Below are 23828 nucleotides of genomic sequence, written 5' to 3'. Positions count from 1 at the left end.
ACTTCCCTTACATGGTGTGTAGTCACTGATTTGGCAAATGCATCCTTTTAATTTATGTTTTAAAAAAGAGACTTAAAAAATTTACATTCATGTGGGCCCCTTTCAATCTGGCAGTATCAGCAGTTCATCTTTACAGAGTTAGATACATATTTTAGTTTAGTGTGCCTTTCCTCTCTTTAGAGGTTTAACTAGCACCACTATCTAGGGAATTACAGAATGCCTGATCCACAGGCATGGAACCTCATAAAGCATAGTATCCCTACACTGAAGGAGGTATAAGAGTGAGCCCATGATATGATCCACTGGTCTTAATCCACCTTGCACCATCTAGAGGTAGCCAGTCTCACAGAACACTGGAACTGCCTTCTAAAGTTATAACTGAAGAACCAGCTCAGAGGAAACAATATGAAAGGATGGAGTACCACCCTTTGGGATACAGTGTATTTATTAAATCAGAGACCTCCATATGATGCTTTGTCCCTAATAGGAAGGATATATGAGTCCCAAACCAAGAAGTAGAAGCAGGTGTGGTCCTATCTGCTATCACTTCCAATGACAGTACATTTTGTGCGTTCTGTCTCCACAACCTTGGACTCTTCAGGGTTGGAGATCCTGATACCCAAAGGGGCTCTCTCTTGACAGGAGGCACATCAAAGGTCCTAACAAACTAAAAGTTACAGCTGCTACCAGGACACTTTAGACTTTTTATGACAAGATATGAGCAAACAAAAAGAGGAGTCACCAAACTGGCATGGTTAACTGACTCTGAAAAACAAAAGGAAGAAAGACTGCTTTACACAAAAAAGGCAGGAAGGAATACACATGAAACACAGGTGATACAATCAACGCATCTTGGAACTGCTCTACAGTCTTGAAGGTTTAGGTTATACTACCAGATAAGTCACCAAGACCTACTGAGGAGGCAGCTGAGGGTGAGGGGAATTTAAAATGGATAGTGAAGGAGGGAGAAATAAGTACCATTTGTGGCCCCAAAGCAGCTGGGTAGACAGCCACAGTCCATCCCATTAAAACAGATTAATCAGACCAAAAATAAGTGAAGATACAGCCAAAAAGTAAAGAACATCATCAATAAGGAAGAGCAAGTCACTATATACTGAACTTCACATCTGATAATAAAAATATACCTTTTTGTCAAGTTCATATTGAACAGTCACAAAAAGGGATCATATATTAGGTCACAAAGAAAAAATCAGACTGCTAAGTTCCATAAAACAGAACAGTTTATGATAACAGTGTAATGAAACAAGGAATTATTAACAAAATCAAAACCAACAGGCTCTCCCACTTGGAAATTTTAAAAAGCCTTCTTAAAAAAAAAAAAAAAAGCCTTCTTAAAAAACTCTTGGGTTAAGAGGGAGATACAAGCTGAAATTACAAAATATCTAAAAAATAATGGTAATAAAAATACTCAATACCAGAATACATGGGATACATTTAAAGCAATGATCAGAGGGAAAGGCATGGCCCTTAATAGTTTTAGGAATAAAAATAAAAGAATAAAAATAAATTAAATTCCTAACTCAAAAAGAAAAAGAACAACATAAACCAAAAGAATCTCAAGAAAATAATGCAGATACAAAGAGAAACTAATTATGTAAAGAAAAGAAAAAGAGAAGACAATAAATAAAAATTTCAGGGTTTTTTTGAGAAAAAAATTAACATACTAGACAAACTGAATCAAGCCTAATCAAGAGAAAAAATGAGAAAACACAAATATAAAAAATTTAACAAATTTTAAATAGCACACAAGAGAGAATTCTTAAAACAAAGTTTAAAAATCATGAGACTATTTTGCAGATTTATATGGAAGTAAATTTTAAAACCTAGGTGAAACAGCTAAGTTCCTAAGAAAATAACATTTTAACAAAGCTAACCCCTTTAGAGATAAAAAGCTTAATTCTAAGCAGGCTAATTTTCACAGAAGCAACACAGAAAGGTACCAAGAAACTACTCCACAAAAAAGCATCAATTCCAGACGGTTTCACAGGAAAATTCCACCAAAGCCTCACAGGTAAGATAATCCCAGTATTCCATAAATTATTCCAGAGCACTAAAAACTAAGAAGACTTTCTATTTATTTTGATGAAATAAATATAACACTGATATCTAAACCTGACGAAGTACCAAAAGAAAGAATATTACAGACCAATATCACTTAGAAATACTGATGCAGAAGTACTAATGAATATTAGTATAATTAGTATTACATTAGGAAAATAATGTGCCATGATAAAGTAGAATATTTTCAAGAATGCAATAGAAAAGTCATATAGAAATAGTCAATGTACAGAAATTATATAGAAATAGTTATTATATACAAAAGTTAATAGAAAATCCATTACTATAATATACCAATAAATATATCTAAAAAGACATATATAACTATCTCTATACATGTTGAAAATATAGCAAATATCTGACTCTCTACATATATTTGACAAACTATAAAAATGATTCCTGATTTAAAAAACTCAGGAATTGATGATATTTCTTAACATGATAAAATATGTGCATATTTTAATTTTAATTTAGCATTTACTTCATGAGAAATCATTATAGCATTTCCACTGAAATGAGGAACAAGACAAGGATGCACACTACTTCCAACTCTTCAGCATTGTACTAGAGGTATTACAATGCCACTAGACAAGAGAACTGAATTAGAGGTATGGGAACTGATAAAAAAAGTTTGAAAATTACATGAGAGTACATCTAGAAAACTTTAGAAAATCAATGGTAAAAATAACTCAAAGACAATAAACCACTAAAGCAGCAGGATGTAAAATTAACATTCAGAAATCAATAATCTTCATATACATACAAAAACCTGTTAGAGAATACAATGGTAGAGAAAAATCCCATTTATAATAGCAACAAAAAATAGGAACAAATTTAATGAGACATGTACAAAAACCTATATGAGGAAAACTTTAAAACATTCCTGAAAAATACAAAAGCAGATTTGAACAAATGAAAGACATCCATTGTTCTTTAAGAGGATGACTCAATATCATAAAAATGTCACTGCTCCCTAAATTAATTCATAGATGTAAGTCAAACCTAATAAAATATTTGCAAACCATATATCTAATAAAGGGTTAATATCCAAAATATATAAAGAACTCGTACAACTCAACATCAGAAAAATACAATCTGGTTAAAAATTGGGCAGGATCTGAATAGACATATTTCCGAAGAAGACACACAGATGGCCAACAGGTACATGAAAAGATGCTCAGCAACCCTAATCATCAGGGAAATGCAAATCGAAACCACAATGAGATGTCACCTTATATCTGTTAAAATAGCTATTATCAAAAAGACAAGAAATAGCAAGTGTTGGCAAGAATGTGGAAAAGGGAACAGTTGTGTGCACTGTTGGTGGTAATATAAATTGGTACAGCCACTAAGGAAAACAATAAGAAGGTTCCCCCCAAAATTAAAAATAGACCTACCATATGATCCAGAAATTCCAATTCTTGGTATTTACCCAAAGAAAATGAAAACACTAACTCTTTAAGATATATGCACCCCCATGTTCATTCAGCATTATTCACAATAGCCAAGGTATGGAAACAAATGTTCTTTGACAGAGGAATGTATAAAGAAAATGTGAATATCATTATATCATATCTATATATATCATATATATATCTCACAAATGTGATAAATACACACAAACACAGTGAAATATTATTCAGCTACAAAAAGGAATGAAATCTTGTCATTTGCAACAACATGAACGAATCTGGAGGGCATTAAGCTAAGTGAAATAAGCCAGACAGAGAAAGACTAATATTGTATGTTATTACTTATATATGGAATCTAAAAAAAGTCAATTTTATAGAAACAGATAATAGAATGGTGGTTGCCGGGGGCTGTGGGGTGAGGAAATGGGGTGATGGAGGTCGAAGGATACAAATGTTCAGTTATAAGAAGAGTAAGTTCTGAGGATCTAATGTACAGCATCATTACTATAGTTAAAAAAAAATATGTATTATATACTTGAAGGTTGCTAAGAGTAGATCTTAAGCATTCTCACCACAAAAATTTATTGCACAGCAAAGGAAACCATAAACAAAACAAAAAGACAACCCTCAGAATGGGAGAAAATGTTTGCAAATGAAGCAACTGAGAAGGGATTAATCTCCAAAATACACAAACAGCTCATGCAGCTCAATGACAACAAAAAAACCCCAGCCCAATCAAAAAATGGATGGAAGATCTAAATAGACATTTCTCCAAAGAAGACATACAGATGGCCAAAAAGCATATGAAAAGATGCTCAATATAACTAGTTATTAGAGAAATGCAAATCAAAACTACAATGAGGTATCACCTCACACCAGTCAGAATGGCCATCAGCAAAAAATCTATAAACAACAAATGCTGGAGAGGGTGTAGAGAAAAGGGAACCCTTCTACACTGTTGGCTGGAATGTAAATTGATACAACCACTATGGAGAACAGTATGGAGGTTCCTTCAAAAACTAAAAATAGAGCTACCATATGATCCAGCAATCCCACTTCTGGGCATATACCTGGAGAAAACCATAATTCGAAAACATACATGCACCCCAATGTTCATTTCAGCACTATTTACAATAGCCAGGACATAGAAGCAACCTAAATGTCCATCTACATATGGATGAAGGATAAAGATGTGGTACAAATATACAATGGAATATTACTCAGTCATTAAAAAACAAAATAATGCCAGTTGCAGTGACAGGGATGGACCTAGAGACTGTCATACTGAGGGCAATAAGTCAGAGAAGGACAAATATCGTATGATATCGCTTATATGTGGAATCTAAAAAAATGGTACAAATGAACTTATTTACAAAACAGAAATAGAGTCACAGGTGTAGAAAACAATCTTATAGTTACCTGGGGGAAAAGTGAGGAAGCATAAACTGGGAGATTGGGATTGACATATACACATTACTATATGTAAAACAGATATGTATTCCAGATATTAACTGATTCACTTTGCTGTACACCTGAAACTAATGGAACGTTGTAAATCAACTATACCCCAATAAGATTTTTTTTTAATTTAAAAGAATTAACTATGTGAGGTGATGGATGTGTTACCTTGATCTTGGTAATAATTCCACAAGGTATATCAAATCATCACATTTTACACTTTTATATACGCAATTATATTGGTCGATTATTCCCAGTTATTTCTCAATAAAGTTAAAAAATACCATAAAGGTTCTATCATTAAAATAATGTGACAATTGCACAGGAATAGACAACCATTCAAGTGAAACAGAAAACAAAGTCCAGACATAGACCCAATAACCATGGAAATGTACTATATGATAGGGGTGGCATCTTAAAATCACTGAAGCAAAGACAAATTGCTTAACAAATGGTTCTGGGACAATTGATAAGCCATTTAGGAAAAGATAAAATTAAAGATATATATCACAATATTCACAATAAAAAAACTCCAAGTAATTTGCTCAAGGTACTAGGCTAACTCCTCAATTCTCATTCAGAAGATATCTCAAAAGCACTGTACGTTCCAGATATTAACTTAAGCCTTTCATCACCCAATTATTAACAAAAGCTATCACAGAAGTATATACCTAGGACCATCATTTTGGCCTCTAATAGGATTACTTTTACTGGATTGTACTTTGACATTATGATAGCAATCTATACTCAGATATGGAAATCACACAATACCATGAATTGTTGCCCTTCCTTTGTACAAGTGATATGTTTTTATCCAAGGGAGAAGAAAAGCATATAACTGACCATGTTTCATTGTTTTGCCCAGTAGAAAGTTGAGACTCAAGTTTGCAATTCGGTTCTAGTGAACTGTACTGAACTTTGCGGCTGTATTTTGGGGAAAAGGTTTTTCAGTCTCAGCTGAGTTTTTAACACAAGTCAGAAATTGTTACTAGTCCCTGGTTCCCTTCCCTGCTTAGTGCTCACAGAACTCTTCAAGCGCCCTCCTTCTGCATGCACACCTTTCTCCCACTCTTGGGATTTAGTATCCTACTTACAGAGAACACAGACTCTATCCTATTTGACCTTTCAACATCTTTTTCCTTTTAAAACAAGTCCCTATACTTGTGCTATGCATAACTTATTTATTCTTGATCTTCCTTGCTTTTTAGAGAAATGCACTGACGTCTGTGAATTTCCCTCTAGGTGCTGCTTTAGGTACAACACTAGATTTTATAGTGATTTGTTACTTAATTCTAAATATTTTGTAATTTCCATTGTGATTTTTTTCTTCTCATGATGTTTTTAAGTTATCAAAGTTTATTTTACTGCTCTTAACACTGTCAATTTAAAACTTAATTGCACTGTAAACAGAGAATATAGCCTTCTGGAGTTGAGGGTCCAGGTGTAGTATTTTCAAACCTTGTTTTATAAAGCCTAAATTATTTCATCTATTACAATTGCATCATCTAATACCTTTATGTGGATGACTATACAAACATGTATCTCTAGTTCACTCTTTTGAGTGTCAGGTCTACAATTTTCTATACACTTATGAGACTAATTTCCTGTATGTCCTATAGGCACTTCAGCCCTAACAAAATCAAAACCAAAGCATTATCTCCACCCACCCTGAGTATCCTCCTCCTTCTTTTTTATTCTCTATTTTTAGAATGGTGATCTACATTCTACATAACTGTTCAAGCAAAAATTATTAAACTTGTCTTTTATTCCTCTCTCACACAAGCTGAATGAACTGAACTGAGTGATTCAACTGCTGTGAATTATAATTTCCTAATTATTTCTTGAAGCCACCCTTTCCTCTCTATTATTACAGGCCCTCATCATTAATCCCCTGGCCTTGTATTATACTCCCAAGCAGCCTTAGTTCTGTCATCTCTCCCTCTCTCGTTCTCTTTTATCTTTACTCCTTCTACCACAATTACGTTGAAATGCATGTCTGATAAGTTCATTCCTTTGATTAAAAATCTTTGATCACTGTCTACAGGATAAAGTCAAAATACAGCACAACATATAAGATCCTTTACCTGAGAAAATTCATCTACTGTGCAAGTAGAAACTTTTCAGGCTTGATATACTGTTAAACATGCTATTTTAAATTCTTAGACATACAACTCTATTAAAAGCCTAATGTCAAGAAGTATTTAAATAGAGGTGTTGCCTCATATATGATATCCTACATCTTATATTCTTATGATCAAGAAGAAGTTATGATCTTTGGATTAGGCCCCATTTCCCAAACAGCCTGGAACCAATTATTGAGAGAATACAGGTTACATCTTCAGCCCCATCAAAAAACTTAAAATAGGTAAGGAGGAAGAATGGGCATAGGTTAGGGCTTACTATCTAACAAAGACAATGAGGCAATGCTTTGAATCATGATTGCAAATCATAAAATCTCAAAGGCAACAGAGGAAAAAAAATTTTTGGAAAATTAAGTAATAAGTAAAAACATGGCCCATGCATCCTTTAACCTGGCTTTATATAAAAGAAGAAAACGATCCAAAGCCATACTGATAACAAGGAGGTGACACAGTCCTTCCTAGGACACATATCATCTGTAACTAAAATTACAACAGAATAATCCATGTTCATAAAATTAACCTTTAAAGATAATAAAAGATAAATTAGGTTCTGTATCCTCAGTATGAGAACACAGGTAAATATGATTCGTTCCAGGAAGGTTTTCATGACAAATGATTAAATGAATGTAGACTCATAAAAGATAAACATATTAATCTGTTAATTACTACTTTGTTAATAATCATTTTTATTACTCAAAACAATTTCCTTCTTCCCAGAATGATGACATCAATACATTGCTGTATTTTACCTCCTATTACCTCTCTATTATTAAAAGTAGATACAATGTAGTTTTTTAGATTTTTGAACTATCAACGTCCAATACGTTTTTAAATTAGACAATAAGTAAGAATAGGTATTTGCTAAAGAAATCAACCAACCCCGAAAGACAGCTGTGCAATAAGAAATAGACCTTACAGTTTACAAAGAGAGGGAGAAAGCACCAGGACGGTACTATTCCTAGAAACTATGCCTACTGCTTTGACACTATGGGGACTTTATTGCTCTGATTTATTTATTGTGAAGCCAAATTCACTTTCTCACTGTTAATGCTGCCTCTATGACTCTGGATCAGTTGTGAATGTGTATTCATATGTTTATGTACGCATATGTTTTGGTTTATATTTTTGAACTAGGGTGAGCTTCAGAAGCTTTACCTCTATGTAGTATATCTTTGACTCAAATAATTTTTTAAAAAAAGCTTAAATGTTTCACCTCAGAAGCTTATGTCCTATGTAGTCTTAAGAAAAGAAAAAGCCCTTCTACATCAAGCATTAAGCCAAAGTAAGAACTTCAAATATACAAGCAAACCTGATATATGTGCTACAGACTTAATTGTATTTATTCTAGAATATGAGATCCAAATGATATATGCGTATTAAAAAATTGGAAGCATTCTGCATTAAAAATTCAATGGCGTTTAGGTCCTGAAATTTGATTTCAAGCTCCAAGCATGTGTTATTAGTAGTCATTGTGCAGAACAAATAAATCAGCTGTGACCTAACCAGGACTACAATGCAGCTAATACCCTTTCTATTTTCTAGAGATCACTGTTGCATACCTCCTGACATAACAGAAAAAATTTAGTCCAAACTATTTTCAAAGACATCAACTTTAAAGAGAATCTTTCTTAAACCTATTACGTAAAAGCATGTTTTACTAGTCAAGTTTAATTTCTATATTTATTTAAATTAATTATATTCCCACCAACATTTTACCTCTGGTCCTTGAGAGCCAGATGGTCCTTGGGGTCCTGGGTTACCTGTTTGGCCCTAAAACGTGGGGGTGGGTGGGAGAAATCAAAATATAAACATTAATTTAATAAATATGATTTAAAAAGGAAACATATGGTAAACAAAAAGCACTAAATATATTATGCCACACAAAGTTGTAAAGACTTTCTGGCAAACAACACTCAATATATAATAATATGCCAAAGTTTTAATGACTATTCAGAAAGAATTTATAACCATCATCATTGTAGAAAACTTATTATATAGAGATATGTCTATATATATATATATATATATATATATTTACTCCTAAATGTTAGGGCTACAAACAAATTAATGGAAATCAAATCAAGGAAAAAAATTGTGTGTGTGGGTATGTGCTACCCAGAGATAAGACAGTAAACTTTGACTTAACAAAGTAGGGAACTCTAGATGAAGAACTGTTTCCATAAATAGCCAGGGTCCTCTGTCTCTGAAAATTCCTTTCTCCTTTCATAACTATAAGGGGCCTGATTTTGTAATTAAGAATCACCTGGATTTAAATCCTTGTTGCTTAATCTCTCAGCCTCAGTTGTCTCACCAATAAAACACGAATAATAACAACAGTAGTAACATTCTTACAGAGTCATTGTAAGGATTAAATGAGACAATAAATGTATAAGTGTTAAGCACAGTGCCTAGCACATAGAAAGTACTCATTAAATGTTAATCAATTTTATAACCATTAATCCTTCCCTTCACATCCTCTCTCCTCTCCTGGATGATACCTAGAATTCCTAGATTGCTTTAATCCTTTAACTAAACTTCTGAGGACTCAGTTTCTATAACTCTGCAGCCATTTTCTGACATTCAGGCTAGCAATGTGAAATCAGGGCTGGAGAAGAAGGTCCGAGGAAAGAGAAGTGGGTAAAAGCCTGCTACTAGAGAGGGCTGGTGATGCTCTCAAGAGAGGAAACTACAGAACAGGGAAGGCCGGTAGTCTGATACCCTTGTTTTCATTAAAAAATATTGAATTCATTATTTGTCATATTAAATTTCTATGTGAGTTTTAAATTTGACTTAAATAGGTCTCAGAATATATAAAATTGCTCGCATTTCTTATACATAAAATTTTATGTATAATATGGGTTTATCCACTTTCCAAGAAGTAAAGCACAGTTTTCCATATGTACTAAATTCAGTCTCATAGAGTGCTAGAGTATCTGGACTTAAACAGTACACAGTACAACTACTGCAATCAAATCTAGAGAAAAGTAATAAAGTATTTTGCAGAACTTCACTGAAGTTCCCCTAAATAAACAAAATTATAATCCATCATACTCCATCATAATCAGTATCTAAGGGAGTCAAATTCTTAAAATGAATATTACCTCCAAGAGATAGAGATGAAGTTCTCACTGAGGCCCTCTAGTGGCAAAATCTAAACAAGACACTAAATTTACAAGCTTGAGGAAAAATCAGCATACACTAGGACTTTGTTTTCAGAAAAGTTGACTGACAACCTGATATTTAAAAATATAAATTGTGGAATAATTTTATTGATCCTTCAGAAAAAATTTTCATTTTGAAAAACTTCAATGGCAAGTTTCCTTGAATGTCAATTCTCCTTTATAAAAACTGAGTTTTCAAGTAACTTTTAGAGAATTGAATAATGATTAAAAGTAAACTTCTACAAATGACAGCAACTTCTAGCTAAAAAAAATGGAAAGGACATAATTGTATTTATTTTCTCTTTTTAAAAAAAATATATTTCTTAACAGCTTCAGATTGGTAGTTTCCTCTAGTCTTTAAATACTTGCAGGGTAAAAGCTTCCCTATTCCAGAATGTTAAAATCCTTCTGGATCAGGACATTCTTTTCTCTTGAAAACATTCTTTTATGTTATAACTTAGATCCATTTGGAAACAGTATCAGTGACACCAACATTTTATATAACAGAAAACCAAAAGTAGGAGATATAAAATAAGAAAGACGTTCTCATGACTCTGGCATTCTTTGCATGATAGTAAACAAATGATTTAGATAGGCACTAACTTGTATAATTTATTTTTAATATGATTACTTATACTGTGTACGTAATTTTTCATTAAACAGGTGTCTCCTTCCATAACGAGGAAAGTCAAACAACTACATTTTTTTCTAACAATAGATAGAAACAAGTGATAAATAATGTGAAAGTCTAAAGGCAAGGCCATCTCATAAATATTAATTCATAAGTCTCTATACTATCTTCAGTCCAAAGTATGTATATTTTGAAGATTTGATTAAAAGAAACAAAAAATAGCCAACTGTTTCCTACCAAACTAATCCCTGCTGACATTAAAATATTTTTATTAGAATAGTACAAAAAAGGTATAACACGAGCAAGCAAAAGCCTCACGCTCACCATTTCATGTTCCCTGCATCACTGCCTTAAAGAACCACATTAGAGTTTCTGGTGATCCCAGGAAAAACAAAAATTTAAGGTTTTAAGACAATGTGCTAAAGGTAAAACAGGCTGTCTTTGCTTTAGCTTAGACTAGAGCAACGTTGGGAAGCATTATTACAAAGAGAGGATTAAAGAGTCACAGAGCTGCAAGGCACCTTACATATGATATAGCCTGACTCCCATTTTAAACACGAGAAACTGGATACCATGGTGGTTAAATGTCCAAGGTCACAGCAGGTCAGTGTCAGGGCTGGAACTAAAATCTACATGTTATTCAGACCAGCAATTCCCCCTCTCCCACCCCAATAAACATGTTATCAATATAAATTGAATCAAAGAGTAAGGAAGACATTAAAAAGGTTTAACTTATATAAGCATGATATTTGACTCTGGTTTTCTCAAGTAATTAATTACAAGGCGTAAGAGAATAATATCAATTATTTATTACTTAGTATTGACCTTAGAAAATGTGTCATACCACTTCCTTTTCTTGTTATCAAAAGTTAGGAAACCCTCACATTAGAAAAAAATGAAGATATAAGATATAAGAAGGGTCAGTCACTGCAGATATTGAAAGTTCCTTTTACGTGGTTTAGAATCATCCTTGAAAAATAGAAGCTTTTTGTTAGCTTGACCTATACTCGTGCCCCTTCTGAGATTCAACACCACGGCACAAGTCTGGGTAGATAGCTGACTGAGTGAAAACTAGTTAAGGCAAAACTCACCACCAACATGTCATTAGATAAACAGATGCCGAAAATTGTTCTTTGGATTAAATAATTCCTGGGAAATGTATATGAAATGCTGTCACTGTTAGAAGTCATAAAGAATGGTGTATGTAAAGTTACGTGACTTACTGCTGCTTCCTTTGATGCAAAAATAAACAATCCAAAGATGAGAGGGTGGAGTTAGAGGGAACATGATGAATTGCTTGGGAAAACAACACTCTTTTATAATGTTATATTAATAAATTATGATATTATATCTAAGTTTTTGTATCTACAATCACCTTCACAGAGTTGTAATCAATATTAAAACCCTAAAACGGGGCTTCCCTGGTGGCGCAGTGGTTGAGAGTCCGCCTGCCGATGCAGGGGACACGGGTTCATGCCCCGGTCCTGGAGGATCCCACATGTCGCGGAGCGGCTGGGCCCGTGAGCCATGGCTGCTGAGCCTGCGCGTCCGGAGCCTGTGCTCCGCAACGGGAGAGGCCACAATAGTGAAAGGCTCGCGTACCGCAAAAAAAACAACAACCCTAAAACAATCTTAAAACATTAAAGCCCAGAACACTATGGCACAGTGGCTAAGTGCATGGGCTCTGACATATGTGATTTCCTAGGTTTTCCCAGGAGACTAACTAACTAACTATGGGACCTTGGGCAAGTTATTTAACTCTCTGTGTCTCAGTTTCCCTAATTGGTAAAATAGGAATAATAATAGTCCCAACTTCGTATGATTGTTTTAAGGATTAAATTAGACGTATAGACCTTAGAAGAGCATCTGGCACTTTGTAAGCACTCAGTAATGTTAGCTATAATAATTATTATGATTTTTAATATGCAGATAAATACCTTTAACTCATGTTTTAACCATTTTTCATTTAAATATTTTTAATTATCCAGTAACTTTAGTTTTATAGCTTCTTAGGCTTCAAGTTAACTACAGTACATGGTATCCTTTTATTTCAATTAATTGATGGTCAAAGGTTAAAAAAAGACAAGGAACTAGAATATTTGGGCCCATAAGAGAGTGTGACAATGCTAGTTTTTCTTCCGAATGTTTCCTTAATGAAACAGATATCTGGATAAATTAAAATATTATTTAAGGTGCCTTATATTTTCTGACTTAAAATCTACTGCTTAGTTTAAATACTGTCTATAATAGATCAACCAAGATCTTTAAGGCTCACAGAAATTTGGCTTTGGCCTGGGATGGGGTGGGGTGAGGAGGGTGAGATCCAATAATCTATGCAATGTGAGCTCAAAACTTCAAGGATTAGCTATATTCTAAAAGTGGAGAGAAAACGCCATACTGGTAGTCTTACATCCTACTTCTTACATTCCACAAACAACAACAGGTAGCCAGACTCATGCCATAGTGTGTGTACTCCATGAATCAGAAAGAGCAAACCAAAAGTTCAAACCTACTGAAGGTCCTGGCTTTCCTCTCATCCCTGGTGGTCCAGGAAAACCCCTAGCACCCTAAAAGAAAAGAACAGTACAGTGAAGAGAAAAACTATTATACGACAGAAGGCAGATACACCTCTATTTACAAATTACTAAAAAAATTCATGGAATTATTCTAAAATAATTGAGAAAACTGTTTTAAACAAGACTTGTAAAACCATATTGATACCATATCCTAAAAAAAATATAATCAATGATTAAAATAACGAGTACTCCTTTCTTTTTAAAGAATTTATACATTTTCACTGGCTTTTGTTGTATTTATATAAAATTAACGGTAAAAACATTACCTTGTCTCCAGGATACCCTGGTTCTCCTGGCTCTCCCACAATGCCTTGTTCACCCTGGAGAGCACAATTTCACGTGAAGACACTTAAGCAATGCAAATGTGGCAGTATTATAAGAAGGCAAATACTAGTTATATAAGAGTAATTTCTCTATTTTTCCTACTTCTGAGAAAAATTATATAATTGATAGTAGAGATTAGATCCCATATTTTTTAAAACAAGTATTTTATAAGTTGTGTGGATTCAAAAGAAAAGTAAATGTGATAAGAAATCATCTCTATGACAATGTAAATATTTAAATCACCTTATCACCTTTGATTCCAGGTAGGCCCTTATTCCCCAAAAGACCCTAAAAAAGAAAGTGATACTTTGTGACACCATAGAAAAATCAAAGTGAAATATCCATTACAAAAATAGAAACATACCATTGGGCCAGGGATTCCAGAAGGTCCAACTGGTCCCATAGAGCCAACACTGCCCTGAAAAGCAATAAGAAAGAAAGGCATCCTTGAGCACCCAACTAGAATTTAAAAGAGAACATGGTAAACTTAATTAACCCAGAATGGTTCATCTCACTAAGCCCCCACACATGCCTTATTCTTCAACTACTTCTTTTCCTTCTCACATTTATAAATCATACCAATCATTCAAATTTTAATGAGGTCTATCCTGTTTCCTGAAGCCTACTCATACGGATCTTGTCCATAAGCCTCCTTCCCTTCCTTGAGCTCCTATAATACTTACTACCCACAGCATTCATTTTGAAGTATTTCTCCAGAGAGATAATATCTTGATGATAGGGGAAATACTTTAGTGCCATGTTCCCAGGAAGTATTCAATAAATACTTCATTTGATTGTCTTAGATTTTTCTTTCATCCGTTTACTCAGCAAACATTTATTGGGCAGTTACTATGTGTCAGGCATTCCAATGATTTTATTTCGTGATTTACAACTTGCAGACAATAAAATTTACCATAATTTTAGGGAAATGAGTAGTAAACAAAAGGCTCTGCTCTTCTGGGTTTCTCTCGTTCATTCATCATTTAATATTTATTGAGCATAATATGTATCAAACATTGTAGTGTTGTATAGTACTGTTGAGGAAACAAACATGAAAGAGACAGAGACACCAATGTCAAGGTTTTCAATTTAATGCTCCAAAGCAAGATTACTCAAAAACACTAACTACCACTATCATCTCCTGCAAGCAACAGACCTAGAAAATCTTCTTTAATATGTCATCTTAGAATGTAAAGGACAACTTATAAGGGTTTTTGAAAGTAAAATTTTTAAAAATAGTGGAAATCTCTTGATTGTTTGGAGCCCACTAAATTTTTGTGTTATTGATGCCTTCACTTTCCTTCTTTCTCTTGCAACCTCTCTGTGCCTGGCTAACGTATCATCCTTCACCTTCAAATACTGAGTTGCTTTAAACCTCCATTTCTTGCTTTCCAAATGTTAAGGAACTTTGAAAGGTGTATTTGAAGCAATGATGAAAATGTTGCCCTTTTTAGTTGTAATCCAAACTTCTTAGGATAGCATCCCAGGCCCTTACTACTAGTTTTCCATCAACCCTTTCAGTCTCATGTCCTTCCATTCGTCCCTACTCTCCTTTGACTTCTTCCTCCTCCAAACCCAACATTCTAGACACAATGGGCTGTGTTCTAGCCTCTGAACATGCTCTCCCTTACCACATGCTCCAACCCTTTGAAGATACAGTTACCACTACTGGAATGTCCTTCTTCTTACAGTACTGAGAATACTGCCCTGTTTTTGGTTTTTTGTTTTCTTTTTTCTGTTTTCCTAATCTGTGCATTATGTGAGAGCAGAAGCATGTTTTATTCATTTTTTTATATCTCTGACCCAACATAATAACTGGCATATAATAGTTTTGAGATAAACTATGGAATGAACAATGGGGGAAGTAATCAACTTCAAAAATAAATTTAAAACAGTGATTTCCAGAGGTCTACATCCTGACATAATGGCCCATTTCTAATAGTCCACATTTATATAACTACAAATTTCAGAACAGAAAATATGACATCTTTTCTTTGGGGTGAGTCTTAAAGTCTGTGAAATATAACTACTATATATTTCCAACATGTGTAAGCCTGAAATACATGAGACTGTGAGAGGCAGAGTAATACTTTCCAACTTAATGAACAGATATGCAGTATTAATACATCATTGACAAATTCTATCAATAGAAAATAATTATTCTTATAATTACAGTGGCTAGTTTATTCAAAGTTCATAGCTTTAAAACTTATGATAGTTTAAAAAATACAGGGTTCTCGCCTGCGGAGACTGGTGGAGTCGGGCAGGAAGCTTTAAAGCAGTTTCATGCCGGGCCTTACCCCAGATTTTCTGATTTGATTCCTCCCCAGTGAGGCCCAGCACCGGCTCAAGATTCCCACGTGATTCCATTGCAGACTGAGAATCAAAGTCTAAGCAAAATGACCTTGAAGTCCTTTCGCAGAGGACCAGAGAGTACTTTGGAAAAGGACCAAATATTCTGAAACCCTGGTCTATAGTGTGGTATGTTTCTTTGTATGATTTTGTCTATTTAGGTTTGCTTTTACCATTTGTCCTAGGGTCCTGACTGTTCATTATTTTTTGTTGTTGTTGTTTGTTTTCTTCTTATGAGTGTGTGTATATGTTTATTTGTGTGATTTTCTCTGTTTAGTTTTGCTTTTACCATTTGGTTTGGGGTTCTATTGTTCGTTCATTTTTCTTTTTTTTCCTTCTTTTTTCTTCCTTTTCTTCTGACCCATGTAGGTGGCAGGGTCTTGGTGCTCCAGCCAGGTGTCAGGTCTGAGCCTCCAAGGTCGGAGAACCGAGTCCAGGACACGGGACCACCAGAGACCTCCTGGCCCCAAGTAATATCATTCGGTGAGAGCTCTCCCAGAGACCTCTATCTAAACACTAAGACTCAGCTCCAACCAACAGCCTGCAAGCTCCAGTGCTGGATGCACCATGCCAAACAACCAGCAAGACTGGAACACAACCCCACCTACTAGCAGAGAGGCCACCTAAAGTCATACTAAGTCCACAGATACCCCAAAATTCACCACTGGATGCGGCCCTGCCCACCAGAAGAACAAGATCCAGCCCCACCCACCAGAACACAGGGACCAGTCCCCTCTGCCAGGAAGCCTACACAAACCACTGAACGAACCTCACAACTAGGGGTCAGACACCAAAAACAACAGGAACTAGAACCTGCAGCCTGTGAAAAGGAGATGCCCAATACAGTAAGCTGAACAAAACGAGAAGAAAGAGACATATGCAGCAGATTAAGGAGCAAAGTAAAAACCCACCAGACCAAACAAATGAAGAGGAAATAGGCAGTCTACCGGAAAAAGAATTCAGAGTAATGAAAGTAAAGATGATCCAAAATCTTGGAAGTAGAATGGAGAAAATAAAAAAAGCGTTTAACAAGGACTTAGAAGAATTAAAGAGCAAACAAAGAATGATGAACAACAAAATAAATGAAATTAAAAATTCTCTAGAAGGAATCAATAGCAGAATAACTGAGGCAGAAGACCAGATAAGTGACCTGGAAGGTAAAATTGTGGGTGTAACTACCACAGAGCAGAATAAAGAAAAAAGAATGAAAAGAATTGAGGACAGTCTCAGAGACCTTTGGGACAACATTATATGCACCAACATTCGAATTATAGGGGTCACAGAAGAAGAAGAGAAAAAGAAAGGGTCTGAGAAAATATTTGAGGAGAGTATACTTGCAAACCTCCTTAACAGGGGAAAGGAAATAGTCGATCAAGTCCAGGAAGCACAGAGAGTCACATACAGGAGAAATCCAAGGAGAAACATGCCAACACACACATTAATCAAACTATCAAAAATTAAATACAAAGAAAAGATATTAAAAGCAACAAGAGACAAGCCAAAAAAATATATACAAGGGAATTCCCATAAGGTTAACAGCTGAACTTTCAGCAGAGACTCTGCAAGCCACCAGGGAGTAGAAGGACATATTTAAAGTGACGAAAGGGAAAAACCTACAACCAAGGTTACTCTACCCAGCAAGGATCTCATTCAGATTCGATGGAGAAATTAAAACCTTTACAAACAAGCAAAAGTTAAGAGCACCACCAAACCAGTTTTACAACAAATGCTAAAGGAACTTCTCTAGGTGGTAAACACAAGAGAAGGAAAAGACAAACAAAAGCAAACCCAAAACAATTAAGAAAATGGTAATAGGAACATACATATCGATAATTACCTTAAATGTAAATGGTTTAATTGCTCCAACAAAACACACTGACTGGCTGAATGGATACAAAAACAAGACCCGTATATATGCTGTCTACAAGAGACTGACTTGAGACCTAGGGACACATACAGATTGAAAGTGAGGGGATGGAAAAGGATATTCCATGCAAATTGAAATCAAAAGAAAGCTGGAGTAGCAATACTCATATCAGAAAAAATAGACCTTAAAATAAAGACTGTTATAAAGAACAAAGAAGGATATGACATAATTATCAAGGAATCAGTCCAAGAAGAAGGTATATCAATTTTGAATACTTATGCACCCAACATAGGAGCACCTCAATACATAAGGCAAATGCTAACAGTCCTAAAAGGGGAAATCGAGAGTAACACTGTAATAGAAGGGGACTTTAACACCCCACTTCCACAAATGGACAGATCATCCAAAATGAAAATAAATAAGCAAACACAAGTTTTAAATGATACAGTAGACCAGATGGACTTAACTGATATTTACAGGACATTCCACCAAAAACAACAGAATACACTTTCTTTTCAAGTGCTCAAGGAACATTCTCCAGGATAGATCATAGGTTGGGTCACCAAATGAGCCTTGGTACATTTAAGAAAATTGAAATTGTATCAAGTATCTTTTCCTACAACAACACAATTACAGGAAAAAAACTGTAAATAATACAAACTCATCGAAGCTAAACAATACACTACTAAATAGCCAAGAGATCACTGAAGAAATCAAAGAGGAAATCAAAAAATACCTAGAAACAAATGGCAATGAAAACACGATGACCCAAAACCTATGGGATGCAGCAAAAGCAGTTCTAAGAGGGAAGTTTAGAGCTATACAATCCTACCTCAGGAAACCAGAAACGTCTCAAATAAACAACCTCACCTTACACGTAAAGCTACTAGAGAAAGAAGAACAAACAAAACCCAAAGTCAATAGAAGGAAAGAAATCATAAAGATAAGAGCAGAAATAAATGAAAAAGAAATGAAGGAAACAACAGCAAAGTCAATAAAACTAAAAGCTGGATATCTGGGAAGATAAACAAAATTGATAAGCCACTAGCCAGAAAAGGGAGAACATTCAAATCAATAGAATTAGAAATGAAAAAGAAGAAGTAAGAACTGACTCTGCACAAATACAAAGGATCATGAAAGATTACTACAATCAACTCTATGCCAATAAAATGGACAACCTGGAAGAAATGCACAAATTCTTAGAAAAGCACACCCTTCCAAGACTGAACCAGGAAGAAATAGAAAATATAAACAGATCAATCACAAGCACTGTAATTGAGACTATGACTAAAAATCTTCCAACAAACAAAAGCTCAGGACAAGATAGATTCACAGGGGAATTCTATCAAACACTCAGAGAAGAACTATCACCTATCATTCTCAAAGTATTCTAAAAAATAGCAGAGTGAGGAACACTCCCAAACTCATTCTACGAGGCCACCAGCACCCTGATACCAAAATCAGATAAAGATGTCACAAGAAAAGAAAACTACAGGCTAATACCACTGATGAACATAGATGCAAAAATCCTCAACAAAATACTAGCAAACATAATCCAACAGCACATTAAAAGGATCATACACCATGATCAAGTGGGGTTTATCCCAGGAATGCAAGGATTCTTCAGTATATGCCAATCAATCAATGTGATACACCATTAATTAACAAATTGAAGGAGAAAATTAACAAATTGAAGGAGAAAAACCATAAGATAATCTCAATAGATACAGAAAAAGCTTTTGACAAAATTCAACACCCATTTATGATAAAAACTCTCCAGAAAGTAAGCACAGAGGGAAGCTACCTCAACATAATAAAGGCCATATATGACAAACCCACAGCCAACATCATTCTTAATGGTGAAAAACTGAAACCATTTCCCCTAAAATCAGGAACAAGACAAGGTTTCCCACTCTCACCACTATTATTCAACATAGTTTTGGAAGTTTTAGCCACAGAAATCAGAGAAGAAAATGAAATAAAAAGAATCCATAATGGAAAATAAGAAGTAAAACTGTCACTTTTTTGCAGATGACACGACACTGTACATAGAAAATCCTAGAGATGCTACCAGAAGACTACTACAGCTAATCAATGAATTTGGTAAAGTAGCAGGATACAAAATTAATGCACAGAAATCTCTTGAATCTCTATAGAGTAAGGATAAAAAATCTGAAAGAGAAAATAAGGAAACACTCCCATTTACCATTGCAAGAAAAAGAATAAAATACCTAGGAATAAACCTACATAAGGAGACAGAAGACCTATATGCAGAAAACTATAAAACACTGATGAAAGAAATTAAAGATGAGACAAACAGATGGAGAGATATACCACGTTCTTGGACTGGAAGAATCAATATTGGGAAAATGACTATACTATCTAAAGCAATCTATAGATTCAATGCAATCCCTATCAAACTACCAGTGGCGTTTTTCACAGAGCTAGAACAAAAAATTTCACAATTTATATGGAAACACACAAGATCCTGAAGAGCCAAAGTAACCTTGAGAAAGAAAAATGGAGCTGGAGGAATCAGGCTCCAAACTTCAGACTATATTACAAATTTACAGTAATCAAGACAGTATGGTATTGGCACAAAAACAAATATAGATCAATGGAACAGGATAGAAAGCCCAGAGATAAACCCATGCACATACTGTCACTTTATCTTTGATAAAGGAGGCAAGAATATACAATGGAGAAAAGACAGCCTCTTCAATAAGTGGTGCTGGGAAAACTGGACAGCTACATGCAAAACAATGAAATTAGAACACTTCCTAACACCATACACAAAAATAAACTCAAAATGGATTAAAGACCTAAATGTAAGGCCAGACACTATAAAACTCTTAGAGGAAAACATAGGCAGAGCACTCTATGACATAAATCACAACAAGATCCTTTCTGACCCACCTCCTAGAGAAATGGAAATAAAAACAAAAATAAACAAATGGGACCTAATGAAACTTAAAAGTTTTTGCCAGCAAAGGAAACCATAAACAAGACCAAAAGACAACCCTCAGAATGGGAGAAAATATTTTCAAATGAAGCAACTGACAAAGGATTAATCTCCAAAATATACAAGCAGCTCATACAGACCAATATCAAAAAACAAACAAACCAATCCAAATATGACATTTCTCCAAAGAAGGCATAGAGATGGCCAAAAAGCACATGAAGTATGCTCAACATCACTAACCATTAGAGAAACGCAAATCAAAACTACAATGAGCTATCACCTCACACAGGTCAGAATGGCCATCATCAAAAAATCTACAAACAGTAAATGCTGGAGAGGTTGTGGAGAAAAGGGAACTCTCTTGCACTGTTGGTGGGAATGTAAATTGATACAGCCTCTATGGAGAACAGTATGAAGGTTCCTTAAAAAACTGAAACTAGAACTACCATATGACCCAGCAATTCCACTACTGGGCCTATACCCTGAAAAAAACATAATTCAAAAGGACAAATGCACCCCAATGTTCACTGCAGCACTATTTACAATAGCCAGGACATGGAAACAACCTAAATGTCCAATGACAGATGAATGGATAAAGATGTGGTACGTGCATACAATGGAATATTACTCAGCCATAAAAAGGAACGAAATTACGTCATCTGTAGAGATGTGGATGGACCTAGAATCTGTCATACAGAGTGAAGTAAGTCAGAAAGAGACAAACGAATACAATATGCTAACACATATATATGGAATGTAAAAAACAATTAGTTCTGACGGACCTCGAGGCAGGACAGAAATAAAGATGCAGATGTAGAGAATGGACTTGAGGACACAGGGAGGGAGAACGGTGAGCTGCGACAAAGTGAGAGAGTAGCACTGACATATACATATTACCAAATGTAAATCAGATACCTAGTGGGAAGCAGCCGCATAGCACAGGGAGATCAGCTAGGTGCTCTCTGACCACCTAGAGGGGTTGCATAGGGAGGGTGGGAGAGATGGGATATGCGGATATATGTATACATATAGCTGATTCACTTTGTTATACAGCAGAAACTAACATAACATTGTAAACCAATTATACTCCAATAAAGATGTTAAAAAAATACAATAAACATCTCTGTGTGGAAATTATACAGCAACAATTCATGTAAGGAATGGAAAGGAATATCGTAAAAACAAACAAATATTTCTTTATTGTCCTGTTGTTTTTTCTATACACAATATCCTAAATTTTTGTTTCAGTAAATATATTACTGTGTACAGTCTGGCATGTTCAGATGAATGTACTTTGTATGCACAATATGCTATTTTACTTTTTAGTGACTCTGAAAGAAAAACCACAAAATAGTAAGTTTCAGAAGGTATCAAAAAACTCAGGGAGGAGTCAAGATGGTGGTGTGCAAAGTCACAGAGGTTGTGTCTCCCCACAAGTAGGGCACCTGCCAGACGCTGGTGGTAGACCCTGACGTCCAAGGAGATTGGTGGAACCCCCAAGCGAACCAGTAGGATGTGGCAGGACTGAGGGGGCAGTAGAAGTGGAGGCTGGAAAGGACCAGTGCCTCTAGGGTTGGCTGAGAGTGGGGAGGGGTTCCCATGCCTGGAGGGACCCTTGGGGGCTCAGATCAGGAGGGAGCATGCACAGCGTTTCCCCTTCCCAATCGGCTGGGGAAGTCTGACCAGCTCTCAAAGGCCAGGTCCTATGCCCTCAGAGGCCCCCTGTGGGCCTCATTGCTCCTGGGGGCATAGGAGGGAGGCCAGGGAGAACAGGAGGTCCAGGCCACGTGGGTCCTTGGGGAACAGGAGGGAGAGCAGGAAAGGCAAGCAGGAGGTGCCCTCCAGGACCAGAAGAGCAGGAGAGGAGCAGAGGGAGAGCACTCCACCCACTGGAACCCAGGAAGCCTGCTGGGATTCCAGGTGGGGTCCCCCACCCTCTGACACCAGAGGCAGGAGGCACGCCTGGGCCCCTTCTGTTCTGTAGAGCCTAAGCCCCACCCCCACTCCCCCACAGGACCTTTTCAAGCCCTGTGGATCCCAAGCATAGGCCCTGTCCTCCAACATCCATAGCCAATATCTTTTCCATCTTTTTTTTTCTTTGTTTTTCCTCTTTTTTTTTTTTTTTTTTTTACTACTCTGGTTCTGTTTTACCTTCTGGTTGTTGTTTCAAGTATATTTTTATTTTTATATTCTTTCTAACATATCTGTTAGTATCCTACTCTAATTTTATTTTTTACTTTGTTATTGTTCCCCCACTTTGTTTTTTCTGCCCTTTGCAGCTTGTAGGACCTTGGTTCATGAGCCTGGGTTTGGGCCGAAGCTCCTGGGATGGGAGCTCCGAGTGTGAACCACTGGACTAACAGAGAACCTCAGACCCCAGGGAATATTCATCAGAGTGAGGTCTGCCGGAGGTCCTCATCTCAGCCCCAATACCCAGTTTTACCCAATAGCTCACAAACATCAGTGTTGGAAGACTCAGGGCAAACAACCAGTAAGACAGGACCACAATCCAACTCACCAAAAAAACAAAAAATGAGATGGCAAAAAAATATGTCACAGATGAAGGAGCAAAGTAAAAACCTACAAGACCAAATAAATGAAGAGGAAAGGCAATCTAACTGAAAAGGAATTCAGAACAATGGTACTAAACATGATCCAGACTCTCAGAAACAGAATGGAGGCATGTACCGAGAAAATACAAGAAATGTTTAACAAAGACCAGAAGACCTAAAAGAACAAACTGAAATGAACAACAATAACTGAAATGAAAAATACACTAGAAGGAATCAATAACAGAATAACTGAGGCAGAAGAACGAATAACTGAGCTAGAAGACGAAATCGTGGAAATAACTGCCTACGAGCA

At 35.7% G+C, this 23828-nt stretch overlaps 1 protein-coding gene across 6 annotated transcripts in view; it reads right to left on the bottom strand.

Annotated features, from left to right (window-relative positions):
- The window catches only part of COL24A1 (collagen type XXIV alpha 1 chain), a 431901-nt gene that overhangs the window by 252671 nt on the left and 155402 nt on the right, over positions 1-23828 (bottom strand). For all 6 annotated transcript variants that reach the window (XM_060303290.1, XM_060303280.1, XM_060303308.1 and 3 more), the window contains 5 exons: positions 14147-14200; positions 14026-14070; positions 13725-13778; positions 13396-13449; positions 8807-8860 (listed from right to left, as the gene is read on the bottom strand). In XM_060303290.1, the coding sequence (XP_060159273.1) occupies positions 8807-8860; positions 13396-13449; positions 13725-13778; positions 14026-14070; positions 14147-14200 (261 nt within the window). The remainder of the gene's footprint in view (positions 1-8806; positions 8861-13395; positions 13450-13724; positions 13779-14025; positions 14071-14146; positions 14201-23828) is intronic.

This window comes from Globicephala melas, chromosome 1 (genome assembly GCF_963455315.2).
Source record: "Globicephala melas chromosome 1, mGloMel1.2, whole genome shotgun sequence".
In the NCBI taxonomy this organism is placed as follows: domain Eukaryota; kingdom Metazoa; phylum Chordata; class Mammalia; order Artiodactyla; family Delphinidae; genus Globicephala; species Globicephala melas.
Note: the sequence above shows the minus strand (reverse complement) of the source record. Positions and strands in the feature narration are given on the sequence as shown.